This window comes from Manacus vitellinus, unplaced genomic scaffold (genome assembly GCF_001715985.3).
Source record: "Manacus vitellinus isolate BGI_N305 unplaced genomic scaffold, ASM171598v3 scaffold_48_pilon, whole genome shotgun sequence".
NCBI lineage: Eukaryota > Metazoa > Chordata > Aves > Passeriformes > Pipridae > Manacus > Manacus vitellinus.
The window spans coordinates 1,835,151-1,857,712 of record NW_021940593.1 but is presented as its reverse complement, the minus strand read 5'-3'; the positions used below and the strand labels follow the sequence as shown (position 1 = coordinate 1,857,712).

General features: G+C 40.5%; 1 protein-coding gene across 1 annotated transcript; it reads left to right on the top strand.

The window, feature by feature from the left end:
• The first annotated feature begins 214 nt into the window (after nt 1–214).
• Nucleotides 215–22,023, top strand: RUFY2 (RUN and FYVE domain containing 2). The gene is made up of 18 exons (XM_029962580.1): nt 215–412; nt 2,125–2,298; nt 2,789–2,906; nt 4,183–4,284; nt 5,204–5,327; nt 7,456–7,517; nt 8,107–8,172; nt 9,589–9,658; nt 10,871–10,972; nt 11,541–11,657; nt 12,126–12,293; nt 13,437–13,534; nt 17,267–17,386; nt 19,123–19,252; nt 19,630–19,724; nt 20,414–20,462; nt 20,756–20,833; nt 21,666–22,023. The coding sequence occupies exons 1-18, from the start codon at nt 388–390 to the stop codon at nt 21,807–21,809; spliced, it is 1,842 nt and encodes a 613-aa protein (XP_029818440.1). The 5' UTR covers nt 215–387; the 3' UTR covers nt 21,810–22,023.
• The last annotated feature ends 539 nt before the right edge of the window (nt 22,024–22,562 follow it).

Here is a 22,562-nt window from a genome sequence, read left to right as displayed (position 1 = left end):
CGTCGGGGAACATCGTAGCCCTGCGCCGCGGCCCTGGTGATGCCGAACACAGGGCCAGCGGCAAACTGCGCCTTCGGGGCTGAGGGGAGCCCTCAGAGCTCCTTCTGCTGTTTGTGCCGCACCCCGCACGGTGCCTGAGCAGCAGTTAGCATTTAGGATTTTACACGCCACGTTAAATGCTAAATATTTTATTTATTTGTTTGTTTGATTATTTATTTATTTATTTAGAAGCGGGTGAAATAAAATAGCTCTGTGTGGCTAGACCATGCTTTAAAACAGACCTAAAATGCATTTTACCTCGGAAGAAGCAGACGGGAGGGCTGACAGTTAAAAGGACACTAGACACGAGAGTCTTGTCTGTGGGCAGGATCAGCTCCAAAAGTCAAAATGAGGTCACCTGAAAAAGGAATCGGTATGATGGCTTTGGGCAATAAAGAGGATATGCAGCAAGGGAGAGCTATCCACCTGAAGGCTGCAGCAAGCAAGGCGTTTCCTACGCTAACACTTGTGTTTAGTACTGTCCATAGCAGGCCTAATAAAGCAGCAGGCAGTCTGCCTTACCCACAGAAAGGCTCCTCTTGTTGCAAGTCTCACCTGCCACAGCCAGGCACCCTGTGCTGATCCTGCCCCGGGCAGGCTCTGTCAGTCCTGGCACTGAATGAGCAGAGAGGCAGGAGACAAAGCAGGGAGCTGTCCCTGCCAGCTGGGCACGTCTGTGCCAGAACACTGTCTCTCGTGGTTTCCTGGTGTCTTCTGGGGTTTTCTCTTGAGGTATGGTGAATCAGGAGACTGTAAAAGGAGTTTTTAAGGTTGTCTCAGGTTAGTCATCTCAGTGATTTGGTTTTTTCCTAGGAATAGGTTATACTGGATGGTAGTAGAGTAGTTGGGTATTTGGAAGGCAGGTAGGAAAACATAATATTAGAAAGTAATTTCCTAAGTTTCTAATAACTAATACCTAAACACCTAAAGCTGTGGTATGCAGGAAATGAAAGAAATCATTCCCCTGCTGTTGAGGAACTGAGAAAATATCCATCTGTTATGATGGTTTTTGTGCTTTCTGATGTGCAAACAGATATACCAGTACTGAGATTTGCAGAGGAACAGGCTCACATTTTTTCTAAAACACAGATCTTTCTAGATATTCTGACATCTATGTCTCAGATGAGATGTGTTTGGATTTTTGCTTCAATTTTTGGATTTAATTAAACAGTAAATCATCAACTCTTTTTACTTCTTTCCCAGTTACTTTGATCATGGTGAATTAACAGAGGGTTGTTTGGTCTGTGTTTTAGTTTGACAAAATAGAGGCTGATCTGACTGTTTGAACTGCTTCACTACAAATGAAAATAAACTAAGAATTTCCTGAACACTGATTTCAGTAGCAGGAGCTCTACGAAGAGGAACCTTGTCCATTCTGTCAGACTAAGATGACTGTAAAAAGCTGTAGGTTTTTTATGGACTAGATTTAATCCCCAAACGTATTTTTGTAGTGTATACTTTGTAAAGTTTACAAAAAACTTTAATTTAAAGCAAACCCTTTAATTCTTAAGCTTTCCTGTGTAGCAAATACTTTGTGGCTAGATGAGAAACTGAATTTTCAGTATGTAATATGTAACATTTTCCTGAAACTGCTCCTTGTTTAGTGGCCGAGACTCTGTGCAGCCTAAGAAGGAAGGTTTGTGTCACTGTGAAATTAAAGTTAATTAATTAGTAAGTGATTGTAGATAAGAAGTAGGATGCCTGCTCCTGTAAGTAGACTACAGTACACGAGATAAATACATACATTAGTAGGAATGCTGCTTTGGTGCCCTGGAGGGAGCACTGCTGGCAGTCCTGCAGCAGAGTTTGGGGTGCAGCAGTGGTGCCTGGGTTAATCTGCACTTACTGGCTGGGACAGCATGGTACCTAACCTGACATTTCAATAAGAACGTTTGTTGGAGTGGGTACTTTTCTCTGACTCGGAGTGGGTACTTTTCCCTAAGGGGGTGCTTTTCCCTCACTTCCTGAGTCCTTCCTGGGAGTTCACCCAGGTTGGGGTGTGAAGGAGGCGGCCAGGCAGCCTTTCATCACTCTGCCTCTCTCCTGAGACTTGAACCATCACGTTTTTTTCTCTCTTGTCTCTAGCTGTAAAGGACCCTACAGCTGTAGAAAGAGCCAACTTATTGAACATGGCTAAACTGAGTATCAAAGGCCTCATTGAGTCAGCGCTGAGCTTTGGCCGCACGCTGGACTCCGACTACCCCCCTCTGCAGCAGTTCTTCGTGGTCATGGAGCACTGCCTCAAACACGGCTTGAAAGGTGTGGGAATGGCTCTACCTGCGTATTTCTCATCCCAAATGTGACATTTTTCTTCCTTTCTTTCTTGAATTAGATAAAAAAAAGCGTCTTATGTTGCATTAAGAATTGAAAAGTATGTAAATTGTCAGCTTTTATAACTAATAATATCATTAATTCTCCACCACGTGTATTTCCACGTTTCCCAACTTTTTCTTTTCTACACCATTTGTTGTAAGTGGTCCAGGGATTACCTCGACTGCATGTATGTATTTAGTATATATTTTTAGCAAGACATCCTTTTTATATTATTTTGTTCTAGCACATCAATTTTACATTCCCAGCAAAGTAAGTGGGAAGTTGGCTTTGGATACTGGTGAGCTGACCAGTGTGGAAGTTAGGAGTTATCTGGAAGCCTAGACTCAGCAGTTAACCCTTTTACACAACAGCTAGTAGGAAGAAAGCTACTGCAGTGATTTAAATTAATTCAGTTACTTAATTTTTCTTTTCATAGTAAGAAAATCCTTTCTAAGTTACAATAAAACCATCTGGGGTCCTCTGGAACTTGTGGAGAAATTATATCCAGAAGCTGAGGAAATAGCAGCAAGTGTCAGAGATTTGCCTGGCCTTAAGTAAGTACTACTGGGAAAAATACAGGAAAGTAAAGGACCTGATGAAGAATTTACAGGTGTCTCATGATTTCATTTCATATTAAGACTTTGAACAGCTAGCTTTGATGCTGGGGGGAGCACAGGGGAGTCATGCTAGCTTTGCTTGTTCTGTACAAACCAGCCAAAAAAGTAGTGTTTCTGTGTTCTTTTCTGATGATCCTGGGAGAAAAGTTTCCTGAACAGTGGACAACAACGGTGCAAAAAGGAGCAGGTTGTGTGTCAATGCCTCTGCAGTCTAGAACTGCAGCAAACACTGAGTGCAGTCAGCAAAGGCTGTGTAAAACTGAAAGGTGACAGACCAGAGAGGAAAGAATTGGGCAGCTTTTCATATTCTTGTGTGCAGGGTCCTACTCAAATATAAATTTATGCTGTGAGCTACAATCTCCTCCCATTCCACTGCACTCTGCTTTTGTATATAACTTGATAATTGGCTGCACATGAAATTCCAAAAGGGTTTATTTATGTGATTGGGATGTGGCAGTGTAAGGGTTATAATGCATAGCTTTAGAACTCATCTAAAGCACTTAGGCGTATAAATTGTTATTTGTTCTTGGGCCAGATGAAATAATACCCTTTGCCAAGCGTGTTATTCTCCTGCTATCCAGATAGAGCTTGTGAGGAGTTTTTTGCATTTATGTGCTTACCACTTCTAAGTGTGCAGGCACTAGGAGAGGAAGAGCTAAAGGTCCAGGTTTAATTTGTTGGATATTCATGTTTACCCTTTACATACATTTTCACCTTTTTTGCCTTACTTTCCTAAGAAGGCACAGAATTTGTACACAAGTGTGAGTTAAAGCTACAGTTCAGTCCATGTTCAGACCCAGAGAACAGGATTGGGAAGGCAGGCTGGCACGGGGAGTTGTCATGGGCATTCTGTTACTCTTCTTGCAGTTCCTCTGGAAACTTTATAAACAAATTGCAGAAAGGAGCCTGAACTGTTGCAAACATTTTACTTCAGCAGAAAACAGGCCTTTCAAGATTATCAAGCTCTTGTGCTTTCTCTAGTCCTGTTCTTTCCAGGATCTGCTCCCGAGCTCAGCTGAGTAGATGAAAATTTTTCTGTTACCCCAAAGCTGGGAGTCAAAGCCTGGGCATTGTGGCTGTGATGCTCAACAGTTTAAAATACTGCTCCAGAAATACCAGTTGCTCTACCAGAATACCGATAAGATGTTACAGACCATGAATTAATCCATATATTATTAATTTGGGCCGTTTGTGTTGACGCCCTTTGTTTCAGGACGCCGCTGGGCCGTGCCCGGGCCTGGCTGAGGCTGGCACTGATGCAAAAGAAAATGGCTGATTATCTTCGCTGTTTGATCATCCAGAGAGATCTCCTCAGGTAAACAACCCACTAGATTTTGGTTCTGAACTTCTTTTTAGAGGGTTAGTCTCCTTAAAAAAAACCCAATTATGCATTCCTCCACCACGCAGAATAAGGACTAAAAACCTCTGGAGTTCATCTGATTTTCAGTGCTATAAGCTGTCCATATTTTTCAGGCTAGTTTTGTGTGCCCAGCTAATGCTGCTATGTCAGGATGTCGTTTTGCTGTTCAATAGCTGTGGACTTTTCCATTGAAAACACAGTTTGTCATATAGAATCTAAAACTTTCTTTAAAAAGTGCAAGGAGGAGAAGGTGCTGGTGTACTGTCGTTTAGTATTTTAGTATTTTTATTTTAAGAACCTTTTTAGCATTTCAGCCCTTTATGTTTGCCTTTTACAAATTTAATCTCATCCTTGGCTTCTTGAATTTCAAGCGTGTATTCATTAAAGTCCAGTCATTTCTTCACACAAGGTAATTTTTTTACCATTCTTCTTTTGCCTTGCATTGCAGTGCTTCTTAACAACATGAGAGTTGTCTGAGTCAGTGTGGCCAGACATCCATCTGTTGTAGTATCCTGTTCAAAAATGGCTGATAGCAAATGTGTACAGAAGAGCCTTTTCTGGTTTGGTTTAGTTTGTTTTTTAAGGCAAATAAAACCTTGCCCTCAGCCATCCCAACCATCCAGCAACTTGTGGCTCAGATTTCTGGAGCCAAAGGGAGTCTCTTAGTTTATAATAGCCTCTGATACAAACCACGCACTTGGAATTTTTAAATATTTATGAGGTGAAAGTATGGGCAGGCCCAGTTCATCTTGAAGGATGTTGTAGGAAGGCTACAGTAAGAGAAACAATTCAAGTTTGTATGTCACTTATTATTAATTTATTGGATGTATATATAGGGAATACACCAATAAGATGCAATTTTCTTCTTTAACAGTGAATTTTATGAGTATCACGCACTGATGATGGAGGAAGAAGGAGCAGTAATTGTTGGGCTGTTGGTTGGGTTAAATGTGATAGATGCCAACCTGTGTGTGAAGGGAGAAGACCTGGATTCACAAGTAAGTCAACACAGGTAAAGGAATGTATGTGCAATCCATAGGATGTTGATGTCCAGTGAATTTTTTTACTATGGAGTTGTGATTTGTTAGAAATCTTACTAGAGACTGTTCAGGGTGTGATGATCCAGCTCCTGGGGCTATGGGGCTGTTGAGTTAACCTCATATCAGGTGGGTCAGGCCTTTGGATGGTGGTGATTGTCAGAGTGCAAGGATGCAGGGTTATGCTTTGTCATCACGTGGATGCAATAGTAGCAAGGCAGAGTTGTTTCCATCCTCACTGTGTAACTCATCCTTCTCCTCTGGAGGCTGTTCCCTGATCAGTTTGTCCTGCTTGGTTCATTTATTGCCTTTCTGGAACATAATAGGAATGATACAAGGACCTGGAACAAAAACTCTCTTTGCATAACAACCTTATGAGAGGTGGGACTACTTTCAGTCTTCAAAACAAGACTTGGAATTCTTTCTGCTTTGCAACGAGCTTTGACTTTGAACTTCAGTCTTTTCCAAGAAAATCTCAACACATTCCCTTGAAGGCAGATGCACAAGTATTTGCCAATAAATGTAGACTGTGTTCAGTCCTGAGGATTTTTTTCAGCTTCTTTGTGGAAAGAATCTTAATAGTTTAAGTGATTATTGCTGTATTGCAGCACATATTTGATGAAAAACAGTTCCTCTGGGAAAGAAAACTTATAGCTGACTGGATATGTGTGTTGTTGGATCAAAGGGTTAACTTGTCCTTGATTGTTTGTTCTGGTTACCATCTAATATTAGTTTTAGACACCCAACTTGTGTAAAAGAAGATCTAACACTGGAAGGCCTGTAATTATAAAAAACTTACCAACTTGCTCTTGGTATTGAGAATGAAATGCCTGTACTGTAAATCCCCAAACCCGTTACCAGCTGCACCTCTGGGTCACTTGGTGGCCTTGCTGTGAGGGGAGGTAAAGCTTCATTTGAGAAGGCAGAAGTGGCTGTGCAGATGAGATTCTGTTTGCAGCTTGTCCAGATGTGACATTTATAAAGTGTCCAGAGTAATTCTGTTAGTGAAGAGTGATATAAATAAGACACCTTCGCAGGGAAGCCAGAAGCAGCAAGTTGTGTTGAGCAGAAGGACAAAACTTTTGGAGGTTGATGGAAGTCACAGCCAGGAGCAATTTTGGTGTGTTAAAAGAATGCTGTTCAGTGGTGAAATGTGTGTGTGCACACATGGAGAACTAAAATAAAGCAGCTTTTAGAGAGAGAACATTTTACCTTTTTTTAAATAGAGATAGTGCTTGGCTTTAAGGAGCAAAATGCATTTTAAAAAAGCTTTTGGAGAAGAGACTTTTTAGCAAAGACATGGAAAGAACAAGTAGAAGACCATCACAGGATACTGACTGTATTGTATAAAACAAGTAAATGTTAGACTTAGCAAGTTACTTGTATCCAAAAGCTAAAGAGAGCTCCAGAAAAGAGCAGTAGATCAGAGAAATTGAAATACTTTTGTGAAAAGACTGCTAGAGACCAAAAAGGAAGGGGTTTGGTAAAGCAAACGTGGTTCAATACTTTTGTTAGACATTCATGAATAGAGCTGGAAGCAGAACTCGTGGCAGTGTTAAATATATAGTATATATGATTAAATTACGATTGAATATGAAATAAATTAATTAGATTCAGATTTGGAAAAGGTTAAAAAAATGAATGCAGTTGATTTGTCCCCCTTGGGAATCAGCAATTGTGGAGAGGTGGTATTATTTTGGCAAGGAATATTGTAAAACAAAACATGGGGTGACATCAGTTTGGGAGGTGTGCTGTGACAGGGAATCATGTGAAACACTAATCAGCCAGGGATAGGGCTGTGGAGTATCTGGTAATTCCCTAAATGAAAGTTTCCTCTAAACTTGTGGCTAAGCTCAGTCAGAGGAAGAGGTCATCTTTTCTTTGGAATTTGGTACATGGCACATTGTTAATTTTATTCAGGGGTAACATAATTCTTAGTAAATATGGAATCTACACTTAAAAAAAAAAAAGAATCTCGTTTAAAATGGTATAGTTCAGGTTTTGAGCTGAAACTGGACCAATCTCAAGGCTGTCAATATCAACAACAGTTATTTGCATGATATGAAACTGTACCTTTGCTTTCCACTAGGTTGGGGTGATTGATTTCTCTGTGTATTTGAAGAGTGATGATGACATCGGGGGTAAAGAAAGGTATGTCCTCACCAAATATCTCTGATTTTGTATATTAACAAATGATTTTTTGAGTGGGGCCCTGTCCTTTGTAGAAATAAGTCAGGTTCCCTAGAAATGAAATCTTCTGATTGCAGTCTCGAGCAAAATGGCATCCTAAATTGTTTTGTATGACTGGTTAGCTGGAAGAACATTTGCACTCTGGAGCAAACTCCAGCAGCATCACCTGCTGCTTTTACCTGCTAGACAGTATTGGAGGATTGCAGGGTGGCAGTGAAGAGGAACCTGCAGACCTCTAAGCCCTCAGCTTGGGGTTTAGTCATTGTTTCAAAGAACCAGAGTTATGACAGAGTAAATAATCATCCTTTTTCTTTTCAGACTGCGTGTGTTCTTAGGCTTCATGTACAGGAATTGTTTGCAGTTAAAGCACTGGATTTCTTTCTCTCTTACTGCTATCACAATGTGTTCATGACTGTGAGATGAAGTTGCTTCCTTTCTTTTTAAAAACACAGTTAAGGTGGACATTTGCATATGGTAGATGTGCATATTTTCAGTAACTGGTTCAATACATCATTTTGTTAAAGCTAGTTTCATTTTGTGCTTGCTTTAGAGATGTTCAGATTGCTGCAATATTGGACCAAAAGAATTATGTTGAAGAACTAAACAGGCAACTGAAGTAAGTATTACTTAGAAGTGTGTGTGTCAGGGCAGGCTTACAGGGAAATTCCTGTTGCACCACAGCTTTGGGAAAGAACTCCAAGAAAGAGGTGCAAATTCTTGATGTTTAAGCTGAGGATTTAGTGGGGTGGGAAAGGACACTCTCCCGGGGAAGGCTCAGGAGGTGTGAGTTTTCCTGCTTTTCGTTTTGGCAGTCAGAACCTTTATTTTTTCAAAGAAGCAAAGACCAGCAGGCCAAAGCTGATGAAGGTCCTCCCAGCTCGTAACTTTGCAGGTATGAAGAGCTTGGGCTGGATTTGAGCTGGAGTTGAGTGTTCTGGGTGAATCCACGTGTTTTTGTTTCTCTGCCTTTCAGAACATTTTAGTTTGTAGCTTTAACACCTAGGGCTGAAACTAAGTTCAGTGCTTGCTGGAAGCTACTTGTAGGTTGTGGTTCCTCTAGAGACAGTTTTCAGGAAAGCAGCATTTCCCCCTTACTTTGCATGATGGAACAAGCCCAGTCCACCACTGTGTTTGGTACTGTGCAAACACAGGAGCAGTGATTTTAATTCCCTGAGGAGAACTGTACAAAATTAAACAGTGTGAGGAGCTTAAAAGGGAAAAAAACCCCAATAAACCAAACCCCCAAACCAAACAAACCCACAAAGTAGAGTACAAAGCACAGCTAATCTTGTCCCCTTTTTGAAATGTAGATCATATTTTTAATTTTTGAATGCTGGTAGTCTTGATCATTAGTTACTATAAGGTTACTGTTGGAGTAGAGATAGTCTAGTTTGAAATGGTGTTTTGTTTTCCTGTGTGTGTGAAGTGCAATGTAAAAAACACGTGCTTCCAGCAGAAACAGGCAGTCAGGTTATGGAAAGGGCCTGGCTGTAGTTTGGTACTGTAAAAAACAAGAGTAATAAAAGGGAATAAAATTCTGATGAGACTCCTAAATGAAATCAAGAAGCATCAAGAAGGAGAGAGCCTCAGGACAAATCTCAAAAAAATCAATGATTTTATAAAAGGAATGTGTTTTAGAGGAAGAGAACCTGGAGAGTGGTTTTGTTTTATAGGGGAAAATAACATGGAGATTGTAAACTCTTCGTAAACACAGGGATTTTCCTTGAAGGGAACTCATTTATCTTTTGGATGCTTTGGATATTGTTGTGAGGATAAAGGAAAGAGAGAATACGTGTGAAGTTGTAGCCAACCAGGAGTTTAAGTGACAGGGATGACACTGGGAATTGTAAAGAAGTATAAAAATATTCAACAAAGGAGAGTAATTTTCTTATATTTAGGAAAACCTCAGATAACGAGAGCAGACCTTTTAGCTCTTAACCATTAATCCCTGTACCTTACATTAAAGTTTTTGTGCTCAGTTGGCTGAGTTTTGCTGTAATTTTGAATACCATTTTTTCTTTTTCCCTCTCAGTAGCACAGTCAGCAGCCTCCATGCAAGGGTTGATTCACTGGAGAAATCAAACACTAAGCTGATCGAAGAGGTATTGTTTTCTTTTGGGAATGTATAACGTATTATTTACTCTCAAAGGCTGTTTTGCTAAATATATTGTATTATCCTATGTAAGTTTTGTATAATGGGTTCAGATACCTTTATTTGGCACTAAAGGAAAGGTGCAGTAGCTGCAGGGATTTGAAGCCAGCTTGCCTAGGTAGCCTGTAGCATCGGGAAATTAATTCTGGGTGACATTGCAATTTCCAACTTTTGGACAAAACGAGAAGAGAATCCTTTCCTAATGCCAGCTGTCAGTCTGATTTTGTGCAGATGACTGGTCCAGAATGGATGGCACCAGTTGCTACAGAGAGACAGAAAGCAGTTCACCGAGCAATTTCTGTTACTCAGCTTTAGCCAAAGGATTGTTTCTTACTCGTTTGCTGTATGCCTATACAGAGCTTTTAGACCTGTCTAGTTCTGGTTTTATATTTATAGCCTATATTTCTCCTTATCTTTGATGCTTGACTAGATTCCAATGTTTTTATCTTTGTAAGAGACAACATCTCTTTTTTTTTTTAAGTCCAAGCTGCTTGAGAAATGGTTAATGAAGTGGAAAATTGAAAACTCTAAATTCAGCTGTGGAAGGGACTCGAGGTGTAATGTATCCACACAGAGGGAAGACATTGTTTCTAAGTGTTAATTCTCAGAGTATTCTGGGTCCTTTACAAACCCTCAGCCCAGCTCTCACCTAGTTTGACCATTTGGCTTATAATTCTGATGTTAAGGTATATACTGTAGGGCCCAGTTATCAAGTGTCATCTTCTGTAAATATGTTTGCTTTTCATCTGGGGGAGGCTCTCCTATGTAAATTGCTCCATCTGATACATTAAGATGTCCAAAAAAAGAGAATAAAACTGGATGAACTTGAAGTCAAATGGAAACAAAAAACTGAGGATGAGGAAGGGGAGCTGGGGGTCTTCAAGTCATAATGAAGCAAGGAAAAGAAAGCATGTTCTTTGCCAGACATGGAATAATGAAGTATCTTGAATACTCGTGCTGCTGTGTAATGAAAGGGACTCAGGACTGAAACCAGGAGCTTTGTTTTCTTCAAAACAATTAATCCTCTGTTTGGTAGGTGAGAATAGAGCAGAGGATGTCTTGGTCTTGCATTCATCAGAACATTTTTCCCTTTATTTCTGCTCACAGTAGTGGTCACACTGCTTTGCTTTTTTTTGTTTGTTTGTTTGTTTTTTCTTTTCAGTTAGCGATAGCTAAAAACAATATAATTAAACTCCAGGAAGAAAACCATCAATTAAGGAGTGAAAATACTCTGATTTTAATGAAAACCCAGCATCATCTAGAGGTATGTTGGTTTCAGCACATTTAACATCGTGACGTTGTGTTTGTACATCTCAGCCTGAAGTGAGCTGTGCTGTGTCCAAATCTGAAACAACTTTCATCAGGGAAAGGACCTATGAGAAGGCAATACAGTGTGAAAGTCTTGTCAAAATAGGCTGTGTTTTAGTTGGCAGACTGTCTGTTTTGGCCTGTCTCGTTGTATCTGGAGTCATTGTGTGTCCAACTGCTAAACTTGACTTTCCAGCTGTGACTTGCAGCTCCTTCTGTGACTCCTCATACGTGTTTCCCAGGATGATGGGTAAAAGCCCAGGTTAAGCAGATGTTTGGGTTGCTCAGTACTGAAACAGCTGTGTGTTCAACTGGCACTGGAGGAGGACAGTGCTGCAGTACAGATGTTCCTTTTGCTGCCTTTGCTCAGTTCTCACTGTGGAACTGATGGTCACGGGGCAGGAGCAGCTCTCTCTGTCTGTGCTGTGCTTGGATAATGCATTTATCAGCTTGATTTTGTTGCCCCTGAATCTCTGCTATTAATTGCTGTACTTGTGATGGAGAAAGACTCTGTATCTTTGTAGGCAACTAAAGTGGATGTTGAAGCAGAACTTCAGACCTACAAACACTCCAGGCAGGGTTTGGATGAGATGTACAGTGAGGCTCGCAGGCAGCTTCGGGAGGAGTCCCAGCTTCGACAGGTGAGTCTTGCTGCCTGGGATAAAAAGAGGTTTTTAACAGAGCAATCAGCACATCAATATTTCTGTAATAATGTTGCTGAAGAATAGTAGAGAAAGAATATTTTTCTTTGAGAAATTTTAGGTTAAGTTGTTAGCAATACTGCGTGCTCTGTGTCTGTGCTAAATATAAATACTTTAGTTCTGTTTTTGTAGTTAATACTGAGGCAACTCTGTGCAGCACTGACAGGGAAATTTTTTGTCACGTGAATTGTCTTCTCCTGAGTTAAAAAAACCCCATTGGTCACTAAGTATATGAGTGTAACATTTATGTAGTGGCTAATTTGCAAAACGAAAGAGGGGCAGAATTTCGGATGGGGTGAAATAGGTGGTGCTGCTGCTCTGTTCAAGTTGGCTTCCTGAGGTTTTTCAAGATAGAGTGTTACATAGTTACATAATTAGTCTGTGTTGCACTGTGCTTGTGTTTCCTAGGATATGGAGAATGAGCTGGTGGTTCAAGTCAGTATGAAACACGAGATAGAGCTTGCCATGAAGTTGCTGGAGAAGGATATCCACGAGAAGCAGGATACCCTCATCGGCCTGCGCCAGCAGCTGGATGAAGTTAAAGCTATTAACATGGAAATGTACCAAAAGCTGCAGGTAAAACTGCTGCAGACAAAGCAAGTGAGAGAAATGCATTGCCATTCTGGTCAGTTAAATATGCTGTTCCTTTGGGGTTTGGTTCCCTTGCGCTTCTGAGGTCAGTGGGACATTTTGGAACATTGCTTGTGCAAACATGGCTTCACACAAAGTTCTGAAGGCAGCCACTGGGTGTGTTTATAGAAGAAAAGAGTGTGGGGATAAGATCATGGCCTAATAACATGCTGTGTGAAAGAGAGAGAGTAATAGTGCATCTATATAATGACTTTTTTTTGACCTGTGTTGTATTAAAAAAACAAAAGGCACATAGTGAGGAGTTGAAGACCTGACCTTTCCAAGTAAGAAAAGGAAGACAAGACTGTGTTAAGTAGAAAAAAGTAATTACAGTTTTGGGGGGGGTGTGTTTTTTTTTATTTTTTTTTAATCTGTCAACAAATTAAGAAAATCTGTAACAATGCAATGCCTTTTTGGGAGAATTTGGGTCTCAGAGTGCAGTGAACAGATAACAAAAACACTGGGGAAGTTTACCAGTGAATTATTAATGCAGAACATTACTTTAATTTATGGAATAAATTATCAAAACCAGCACAGGAAACCAGTCAAATCTGTGGCAGAATGAGGGGAAAAAAATCAGGATGCTGCAAAAAGATAATTGAGGTGCTGGACAAAAGATCCTACTTTTCCACCTGCAACTGTGAGGAAACTGGACCAGAGAAAGAGAAATATAAGTAGAAGAAAAATGAGAAGAGAATGTTCTCCAGTGTGAGGGTCTGTGGGGTTTGGATCTGTAGGAGAACCTTAGTGATTTTCAGGACTAAGCATCCTGACTGTTTACTGGTAAGGTTCTAATGGGCTACTGATCAGTGAATTTAAGTTGACTTCCAAAATAATTAACTAAGAAAGGAAACCAAAGGGAAACATTTTTGCTTAAAAAATAGCATCACTCACAGAGCACAAAACTACAGATTTACCAGGCATAGAATGTTAAGTACTTGTCAGCAAGGGGTTTTAGAAGGGAATGCTTAAAATAATTAAAACATGAAGTCATTGCAAGTTTTCCCCTTCAGATACTGAAGAAAAAGCCCCCACGAGGTAGCAGTGCAAAATACACCAACTTCAGCTTTGACCTTTTTTGTAACACAGGTTTCTGAAGATGCTATGAAAGAAAAGAGTGAAATAATTAGTCGATTAGAGGATAAGACCAATCAAATTAATGCAACCATGAAACAACTAGAACAAAGGTACAGCCCCATCTCTGTTTCTCTGTTCATCACTCCATCCCCTCACGTTTTACTGCATTCCTACACAGCTGCCACTGAAATGTAACTGTCAAGTAGAACGTTTAAAATGAACCTTTCTGAAACTTCACCTAGTGCTTTGCCCTTGGATCTTTTTTTTCTGTTTAACAAATACAACTTCCTTGAAACACAAACTTGATCTTTCAGTTTTCTCCCTCCACCCTCTTTCTTCTGGTCCTAGGTTTTTGTGCTGATATCAAAAGCTGTTCTTTCAGTTGTTTCAAAATTACAATTCATTATCACCTATTTTTTCCCCCACCTGAATGAAATGCAATAGAAACTGAAGCATTAATCTTGCTTGTACTTAAGCATGTGCTTAATATAAGCATTTAATGCCTTCAAGGATCACTGGTGTATTTACTGAAGCTGTTACAATTTTCTCCATTGCTTTGGAAGTGCCATTATTTTCAATGACCTAATGAGTTTTCACACTGGAAGGTTGAAAAGTGAAAGACTAAAAGTCCAGAATATAAATTTACATTACAGTTAGACTGCATGTACTACATGATATAATATGACTCATATGTTTTAATTTAGTGGCCTTATATGCAACATTGATCTTTTTAATTGTAAAATATAACATATCCATGAGCCCTGTCATGTTGGTGTTTGACATGTCTTTTTTTTCATTTAAATCTGATTATGAAAAACATGTATTAAAAAAAAAAATTAGTGACATGAATATTCTTTTATTGACATCCTTTTTTCTTCTTTTTTCTTTTTCTTTTTATCCTTTATCCCAATTTTTGTTTTTAATGTTTTGCTGCCTTCATCTGTCTTTGATTTTTGTCCACTGCATTCATGAAGTGACAAAGATCTGTTAACTCAAACTAGGACTATTGCAATGTCATTCGTCAAATGTGCCAGCAATGAAGCTCAGCACCAGTATAAGCTTGTCAAGGATATATCATTCTGAAAGCTCCTCCTCATCTGCTGGGTTGAAATAGTTACTGATAAAATAGACCTTCAGAACTTTAGAATTCAGACTTTAAAGTGGTATTAGAAATCCTGCACTGTAACTGGTCGTAGCTGGGTTCTGTTTTGTTTTCTGAAAGAACATCACCTCCGATCTCACTTATCCCTCTTAAAAACACAGTAAATTACTGCACTATTACTAAGCAAATGTGAGCTAGTTTTCTAATGCTATTTAATCACTTCTTAGTTGTCAAACAAAGTTTATTGTAGGAGGTTAAATACCTTTTCCCCTGCTTACTGCTTTCAGTTGTAGGCTGTATTTATCCCCAAAGCGGGCTCTCTGTTGGGTGTTGTGGTTGTAAGGAGCACTGTTTTACACAGAGTGACAGGAGTCTAGGGAAGAGGAGCTGAGTGTTCTGTCAGAACAATATGTGTGAGAAAAGAGGGTGCTGCCAACACATATAATCTGTATGTGCAGTGAAAGAATGACAGGGTTTGGGGATAAAACAGCTAAAGCACAATTCCATTTTGCTGATGTCACGTGGTGAAATGTTTTCATGGAGCCTGACTTGGGTGGGACTCCAGACAGGAGGGACAGTAAATCCTGTAGCTGTGCCTCCTGCCCGGAGCAGCTGCACCCTGCTGGCTGCCAGGAAAGGTGCAGTGGTAAATAGGGTTTGGGGTTAGGGCCCAGCCCCTGAACTTGTCCAGCTGGTTTGTCAGCAGAGGATCTGCCTGGCTGCGTCTGCACAGCAACACCCCAACAGCCGTGGGAGTGCCCAAAGCCTTTTCCCTCCCTCCACCCATCACTGGGCTGCCTTCACAACTCGAATTTCTGCTGTGAGTTGCTGCTTGGCTGCACTGCAGAAATAAGAGTTTAACCACCTGACTGCCCCTGATACACTTCCTGATGTTTGCTCTGAAATTTGTAGTGCAAGTTGACTGGGAAAGTCATCTTCAGGTCTTTCAGCTGAAGGGGATGTGTTTGCAAAAGTGGGCAGGACACAATAATACAGCAAGGTTTCCACTCTATGCTGCCTTATTCCTTAGTGTGGAGTCAGAAAGAGCCTGTAACATGGGCTGGCTACTGAAAAATAAAAGTAAATATCTTCCATCCTCAAAGAAAACCCAAACCACAAGCACTGACTAGACCAGGGGGTGGACCATAGCAGGAATGGGAGCACTGTCCATCTGACAGTCTGTGCAGAGAAGTGTCTGCCCCAGTACCATCTGAGTGGCCAATCCAGCTGCAAACTGGGGCCAGCTCAGCCTCTGAGTGAGTGAATGCCAGCAGTGCAGGCAGGCCCAGCACCCAGGGCACGGGGCTGCAGCTTTTGGGCAGCAGGTCCCTTTCTGCCTTGCTTGTGGAAACTACACTGGAGATTTTGTGATTTAGGGCAGGATTTATCTCACTGTTGGTGTTAATGTCCTGTGTAGCTTCATTCAGCTTCTGCACAGGGAACTGACCTGCTTTTCCCCAGTATTCTCCTTGGCATGTTTTGGCCCTCTGTGCACTACCATTGCAAGTATGACTGGGAGCATCATTCTCAACCCCCCTGGGACAGCTGAGATAGTGCACACTGGATAAGATTAATTCCAGCCTTTGTTCACTTGTTTACTGGCAGCTTTTGCAAACTCCTGCTGGTGCATCAGCAGAAGCCCAGAGGCAAACATATTGCTGACTTACCTCTTTTTAGCTGACACTGGAGTTGAGTTGCTCTGTGTTCAGGTAGCTGCTGGAATTGAGAAATCAAGCATCTCTCAGATTTCTCCCACCACTTACCTGAGAGGCCCTTAAACAGTTTTGCTAAATGGGATGCAGCAGGTGGGGACATTCAGTGGTCCTTCACAGGCTCTCCCACTCTCCTGCCTTCTCATCCAGGCAGGGGTAGCCTGATGCAGCACAAGTCCTGTTTTAGTACATTCCCTTTGGTTACATTACATCCATCTTTTTGTTTCGCACTAAAGAGGTGACCAAGCAGGGAGGGCCCACAGAGAAGTAATGGATTCCAAGGGGAGTGGTAGCTGAAGCAGGCACAAACCCCTGGAATTCAGTAAGGAAAGATTAAATAAAAAACCCAATCCCTCATTTCTTGATGAATCGTTTTTATTTGTCTATAATATGGAGCTATTTTAACCAGTGTAAGAATGCATTATTTTTAATACAGATTATTTAAATTAATTTAAGAATATGATGTGGTCAAGATAGTTCTATAAGTGTAGTGGGACCTGTCAGGGTGTACTTTGATGTCTTAGGCTAGTTAAGTTTTTTGCTGTCTGACTGCAGTGCTCTGTATTCAGCCTTAAGCCTCAATTGTTTTGAGCTGCTTTTGCACAACACATGCTCTGCCCCCTCTTAATGGGTGACTAGTGTGAGCCAAGTACTTCTACAGGATTTATTTGGGGGGGAAAAAAAAAGCTTCAAAAAATACCACATGAAGGAATGCTAAAGGAAAAAGAAAAGCATCAAGTTCTGTGCTTCAATTCAAACTCTGTATCGTCATGCTTTGGCACCTGTTATTCATGAGCAGAAAATAAAGCAGTGATTGCTGACAGTGCTTGCTCTCTGACTGGGAAAAGCCACGAGCTAGTTCTCTAGGCATTGGATGGATTTCTCGTTTGAGTTTGTGAGTTTCCCCCAGGCTTTGTTTTTATTTAGAAATGTTTCTATTTCCCCATTTTTCTTTTATTTGTCTTCTTCACCCTCTACACCCTAATTCTAGCTTCAGTTTTACCCAAAGTTGATTTGAATTACACCAGATTGCAGCAAGCAGAGAAGGCCCAAATGGAGGCTGAGGCTGAGGATGAGAAACTTAAGCAGGAATATGTGAATAAATCTGAAAGTCTGCAGAAGGAATTCTCCCAGAAGGAGAAACAGCTGTGAGTATGTCTTTGCTGTTTGGAAAAACACATGGCAGTAAACATTCTACATGGCAATATGTCCTGTGTCCTGATCCAGGCTGGTTGTTGAGAAATGGTTTTGAACAGAATGTAAATACTAAAGATCTTAATGTGAGGTACTGGCAATGCAGGAGAAAATATGCCATTCCAGGAAAGTCAAGCTGGCTTTGAGTGCCTCTGAAATGATGTACAGCTTGAAAGGAAGGGAAAGAACAGTATTATTTTTCTGTCTAAAAGTGCCAGCTTAATTCATGAGGGAATTATCCTAAGTGGGGGAAAATACTTAGTGTAGTAGTAGTAGTAATACACACTCTTAACAAAACCCACAAGCTTGGAGTAGGATAAACTTAAACAGAAGTGGCATAAGAATAGTTTGGTTGATCTGGTTGTGAATAAGGCAGAAGTGGTTTAACTTACCACTGCACAGGAAATAAAAAAATTAAAATTCACCAGAGTCATAAAAGTTAAAAACTAATGTAAAAGCCAACCCTTTAGTCTTTCCCCTGTTAAATCATTCAGTACTAATTTAAAGAAATATGTAATGCTAAAAGCTACCTGTAAGGGCAGGTATTTTCCCTGTTTGGGAAGATAACACATTGATTATTGAAGTAAATCTGTGGCTTAAAATTTAGTGATTTCCAATCCCATTATTAGCCCCCCCACCTCTCTCACAGCTCTGAGTGTTAATACACTTGTTGAACTGTCATGGTAAATGTTCACTTTACTACCACAGTCATCTCTGCAGATTTGGGTAAAAGAACAGTTCAGGCTTAGAATTCTGCAATTGTGAAACCTCCAGGTCACGTTCACTTCTTTTTCAGCCAGATGCTGAGGTAGTGTCCCAAAATGTAAGTCTTTCCTTTGAAAGTGATTCTGGTTTTAAACCAGAAAAATTAATGTGGATTCAGGTTTTCCATCAGAAGACCTTGCATGAATACTCTGGGATTTTTCTCCTCTTTTTGTGTTGGCACAGTTTAGATCTGCAAGGTTTGATCAGTGTGCTTCCACCCTTTGGTTTCTCCATAACGTTCTAAACACCAAGTCTTCCATGAAACTGATAGTAAAATTCCAGCTGGAATGGACCTTCCATCAGAGTAGCCCTAATTCCTTTAACTGCCCTTCTGTTAAACTAACAGAATCCATTTCCCTCTTTGTGTTGAACCTCAGTTATGTAGAAAGCTCAATAAAAATAGTAATTTAAAGTCTGGGCTCCTTTATTTTCAATTCTGCTCAAAATGCCATAAACCTTAGTCTAAAATAGAAGATTCACATTTACAGGTGTAAAATTAAATAACTTTTATGTGTACCAGAGACATCTGCAACCACTGTGGCAGGTTGGGTTGGTTTATTTTAGAAACAAGCTGTTTAAGGTTAAGAGGGCTTTCACTTATGCGTGCTTTAAAAATACTTCAGAATTTTGTGGTTAGTCTTCTCTTACTCATTTATATCAAAGGTCAACTCTTCAAAATTATGCCATATTCTTGGTACTCTAAACACACTTATTTTTAAAAGCATTCTCTAAGTGACAATGCTTTGTTTACTGCACCGAGACATAAAATATTGTTATGTCGATTCATTATTTCTGTTTGGGAAAACATGTCAGTTAATAATTTATTATCATAATCATCTATTGCACCCAGAAATAAACTCATTTTTGTTTTTAAAAATGATACTCCAGTGCACAGTGATGTTTTGTTTTGTTTTACATATTCTAGGCTTCAGCTGGAAACAGATTTGAAGATAGAAAAGGAGTGGCGGCAAACCTTGGAGGATGATCTTCAGAAGGAGAAGGAAACTGTATCTCATCTGAGAATAGAGACCCAAGAAATAATTAACCTTAAAAAAGTAAATTCTGCTGCAAAATTTGACTAGTAATTTAGACATTGCCTGCAAAGTTAATTATGGACTTTGACATGGTATTTTTAAGAATTTCTGCAAGTAGAAAAGGAAGATTAGAATAATGTATTCTCACAAATAGAATAAGGAAAAAAATGGGGTTTTTACTCTCCATTTAGCCCTCAGATCAGAGCTCAGTGCTTTGGTTTAATTGTGAGTGGTTGCTGTTCCAGGTTGAACTTGGAGCCCCAGTAGTGGGATGGATCACTCATTCCCTTGGCCTGCTCAGCACAGTCAGCTCTGGGCAGGAGCAGTTTTCTAGGCAGGGGGCAGATACAACCTGGGAAGAGTTTGGCGTCATTTTACTTTGTTTGTTTTGTTATAAGGAGTTCCTTAAACTTCAGGAAAAGAACAAGCAACTGAAAAGGATATGTGAAGACCAAGAAGCTGCTCTCCAAGAACTGGCATCCAAGCTGAGCGAGTAATTCCATTATTCGTGATGACTTATTATTGTCAGATAAACTCGAATTAAGATCAATAATCAGATGGTGCTCAAGTGTATTAGACTGTCTGTGACAATAATATTGTTATTTTGGTAACTAACCAGTTCGGAGAAGTGAATATGTCTAGTTAGGTCAGGTCTGTTAATTTTTAATTTTGGCAGCTCTGGAATGTCCCTGTGGTCAGCTGGGATCCCTGTCCCTGCTGTGTGCCCTCCAAACTTCCCATCACCCTCAGTCTCCTCCCCAGTGTGGCAGGACAGGGAGCAGGAAAGGCCTTGGGACTGTGTGTGCTCTGCTCAGCAATAACAAAAACATCTCCATTACCAACCTGTGTTCAGCACAGATCCCAAGCACAGCCCCTCCCAGGCACTGTGAAGGCAATTCTCTGTCCCCAGCCCAAAGCAGCCCAGTGCCAGTGTGCAGAGGCTAAAAGGGGACGTGGGTGCCCTCTGGAATAGCTGGGGGTGTGTATCCCATGGCTCAGGGTGGGTGGGCTGGCACTGTGTGGCTGTGGGGAGGCTGCTCTCTCCATGCTGACACAGGGTGGGCTTGTGCTCTTCTTCAGAGGACTTGGCTTGGAATTTTTTGAGGTTGAAACCAACTTTTTAAATTGTTAGACCATGACTGACCATGTAGAAGTTTGAAACAGCATTATCTTATTCTTTAGATCAAAGCTGAAAATAGAAGATATAAAAGAAGCCAACAAAGCATTGCAGGTCAGTAGTACTTTGAGGAAAGAAAATTTTTTTTTTTAATTGTTCCTTTTGAAATCTTTAGTACCTCAAGCATGTTCTCTTTGCACCTACACTTGCTCTGTCTTGTCTCCTTTTGGTTTTGGGGTGTTTTGGAGCAGTCCTGTGCTGCTGTAGAGTGTCTTTGTGACATCATACTGGTCCCAGGGCACTGAGCAATTCAGGCAGTGAATGTTCTGCTCTTGATTTGTCTTGTCCCCTGAAGCCCAAAATTTAACTTCATTAGGTACATACAATTATGGTAATTTTTCCTCCAGGGCCAGGTTTGGTTGAAGGACAAAGAGGCCACACATTGCAAGTTATGTGAAAAGGAATTTTCGCTTTCCAAAAGGAAGGTAAAACTTTTAATAAAATTTCTTCCAACGTGTTTGTAACTATTATGAGGAAAAAAAAGTTAATTATCTTAGAGGTGTGCCATGAAGTGTAAATGCTCAGGTGAATGCAGAGTTATTGTTGAGGTGTCTTTCTAGTTCTTTGATACATACGATGCAGCTGGGCCCTAATTTCAAAAGAAACGGTGTCTTTTGGTTAAGTGCCACAAAGGAATATTTTAAAACTTTAAAATTATTTAAGTACTTTGTGGAATCCTCATCTCAAACACATGTCAGCTCTGGCACTGTTACAATTTGACGTGTGGAAGTCTTTTTATGACATCTTTTTATACAGTGGAGTTAGAAAATGTGAGTTTATTGTCATTTTAAAGTAAAATGTAATGGTAATTTCCATGCTTTAATAATGTATGCAGGAATTTTCATCTTACCTTTTTATGTTAAATCTCAATTTTCTACCTGACAGAAGCATCCACTGTTTGGAATATCATTGCTCAGGCTGTATTTTTATACTGCAGAATATGTGCTTAATCCAGAGTTTGAGTGCACTCTGCAAAGCATATATATATAAATAAAAAAGTAATAAGGCCCTAGAAGTAATAAATATATAAGGACCTAGACCACTGTGGTGCAATCCTAGATAAACATGATCTGTGTAGGATTGCATCATAATTTGGGAGGTGGGTGAATTCCCTTTCGAAAGCTGGTTCCGTGCTCAGCCCCAAGGAGTGAAAGGGGCCACATTTTGGATTGCTCTGTGTATATTGTTTATTTTTCCCAATTGCTGAGTACATTTCCACTGTAAATTTAACCTTTTAATCTTCTCCCCACTGTTTAGCATCACTGTAGAAACTGTGGTGAGATCTTCTGCAATGCCTGTTCTGACAATGAGCTGCCTCTGCCCTCCTCACCAAGGCCTGTCCGGGTCTGTGACTCCTGCCACGCAATGCTCATACAGAGGTGCTCCTCTAACGTGCCCTAAGGTTGTGTCACTAGATATTTATTAGTTCTGCTGTTCAGCCATTCCTGTAGAAAACCCAACGCCACCTAAAGAATGTACAGCAGTATGTCCAGGCTTCCAGGTAAGCAGTGGAGAGTTGCAGTTTTGAGGTGCACTGGAGGAGTCACTTCTCTGCTTCCTCTTGAAACCAACAGAGAAAATGGGACCCAAATGTAAAAAATGCACATGTGGAAAATAAACCCCAAATAGATGAGGTTGTTGGTCTAACAAATGGCTCAGCATCTCCTTTGGAGGAGGCAGGGCAGCTTATAGAGGAGATTCAGTGTTAACATTTGGTGGGTATTTTAGTTGCTGAGATGCTCTTCAAAAAGGTGATGCACCTCCCTGCTTTTACAGGCTAGTCTGCCACAAGTCCAACCTGATTCCTCCCCTCAGTGTGCCTGTGATACGTTGTTGTGTAGCTAAACCGTGCAGTAGCTCGTTCTCAATTGTTTTTTAAAAAAGTATGGCCATTAATGCAGTGCTCTGATAAGTTCTTGCCAAATACCATATTTGTTTACTTCCTCTTAATTACCAGGACTTGATGCATCCAGGAGTATTGCACTGACAGCTCTGCTCTGGGGAGTCACAGGTGGAAGGGGAGATTTTGTCAGGGAACAAGCAGTGCCTCGGGCACTTGCAGAAGGAAGGTGTGTTTTGGTGAATGATTTTTGCAAATGAACTGTGAATATGATGTATCTGTGTTTCCATCAAAAGAGAGCTGTCCATCACAAA

Bases quoted from the DNA above. Each gene is read 5' to 3' on its own strand.
- RUFY2 (XM_029962580.1), top strand. From the start codon at position 388: ATGAGGTCACCTGAAAAAGGAATCG. The intron at 4,285-5,203 runs GTAAACAACCCA...CTTCTTTAACAG, and splicing joins ATCCAGAGAGATCTCCTCAG to TGAATTTTATGAGTATCACG. The intron at 10,973-11,540 runs GTATGTTGGTTT...GTATCTTTGTAG, and splicing joins AAACCCAGCATCATCTAGAG to GCAACTAAAGTGGATGTTGA.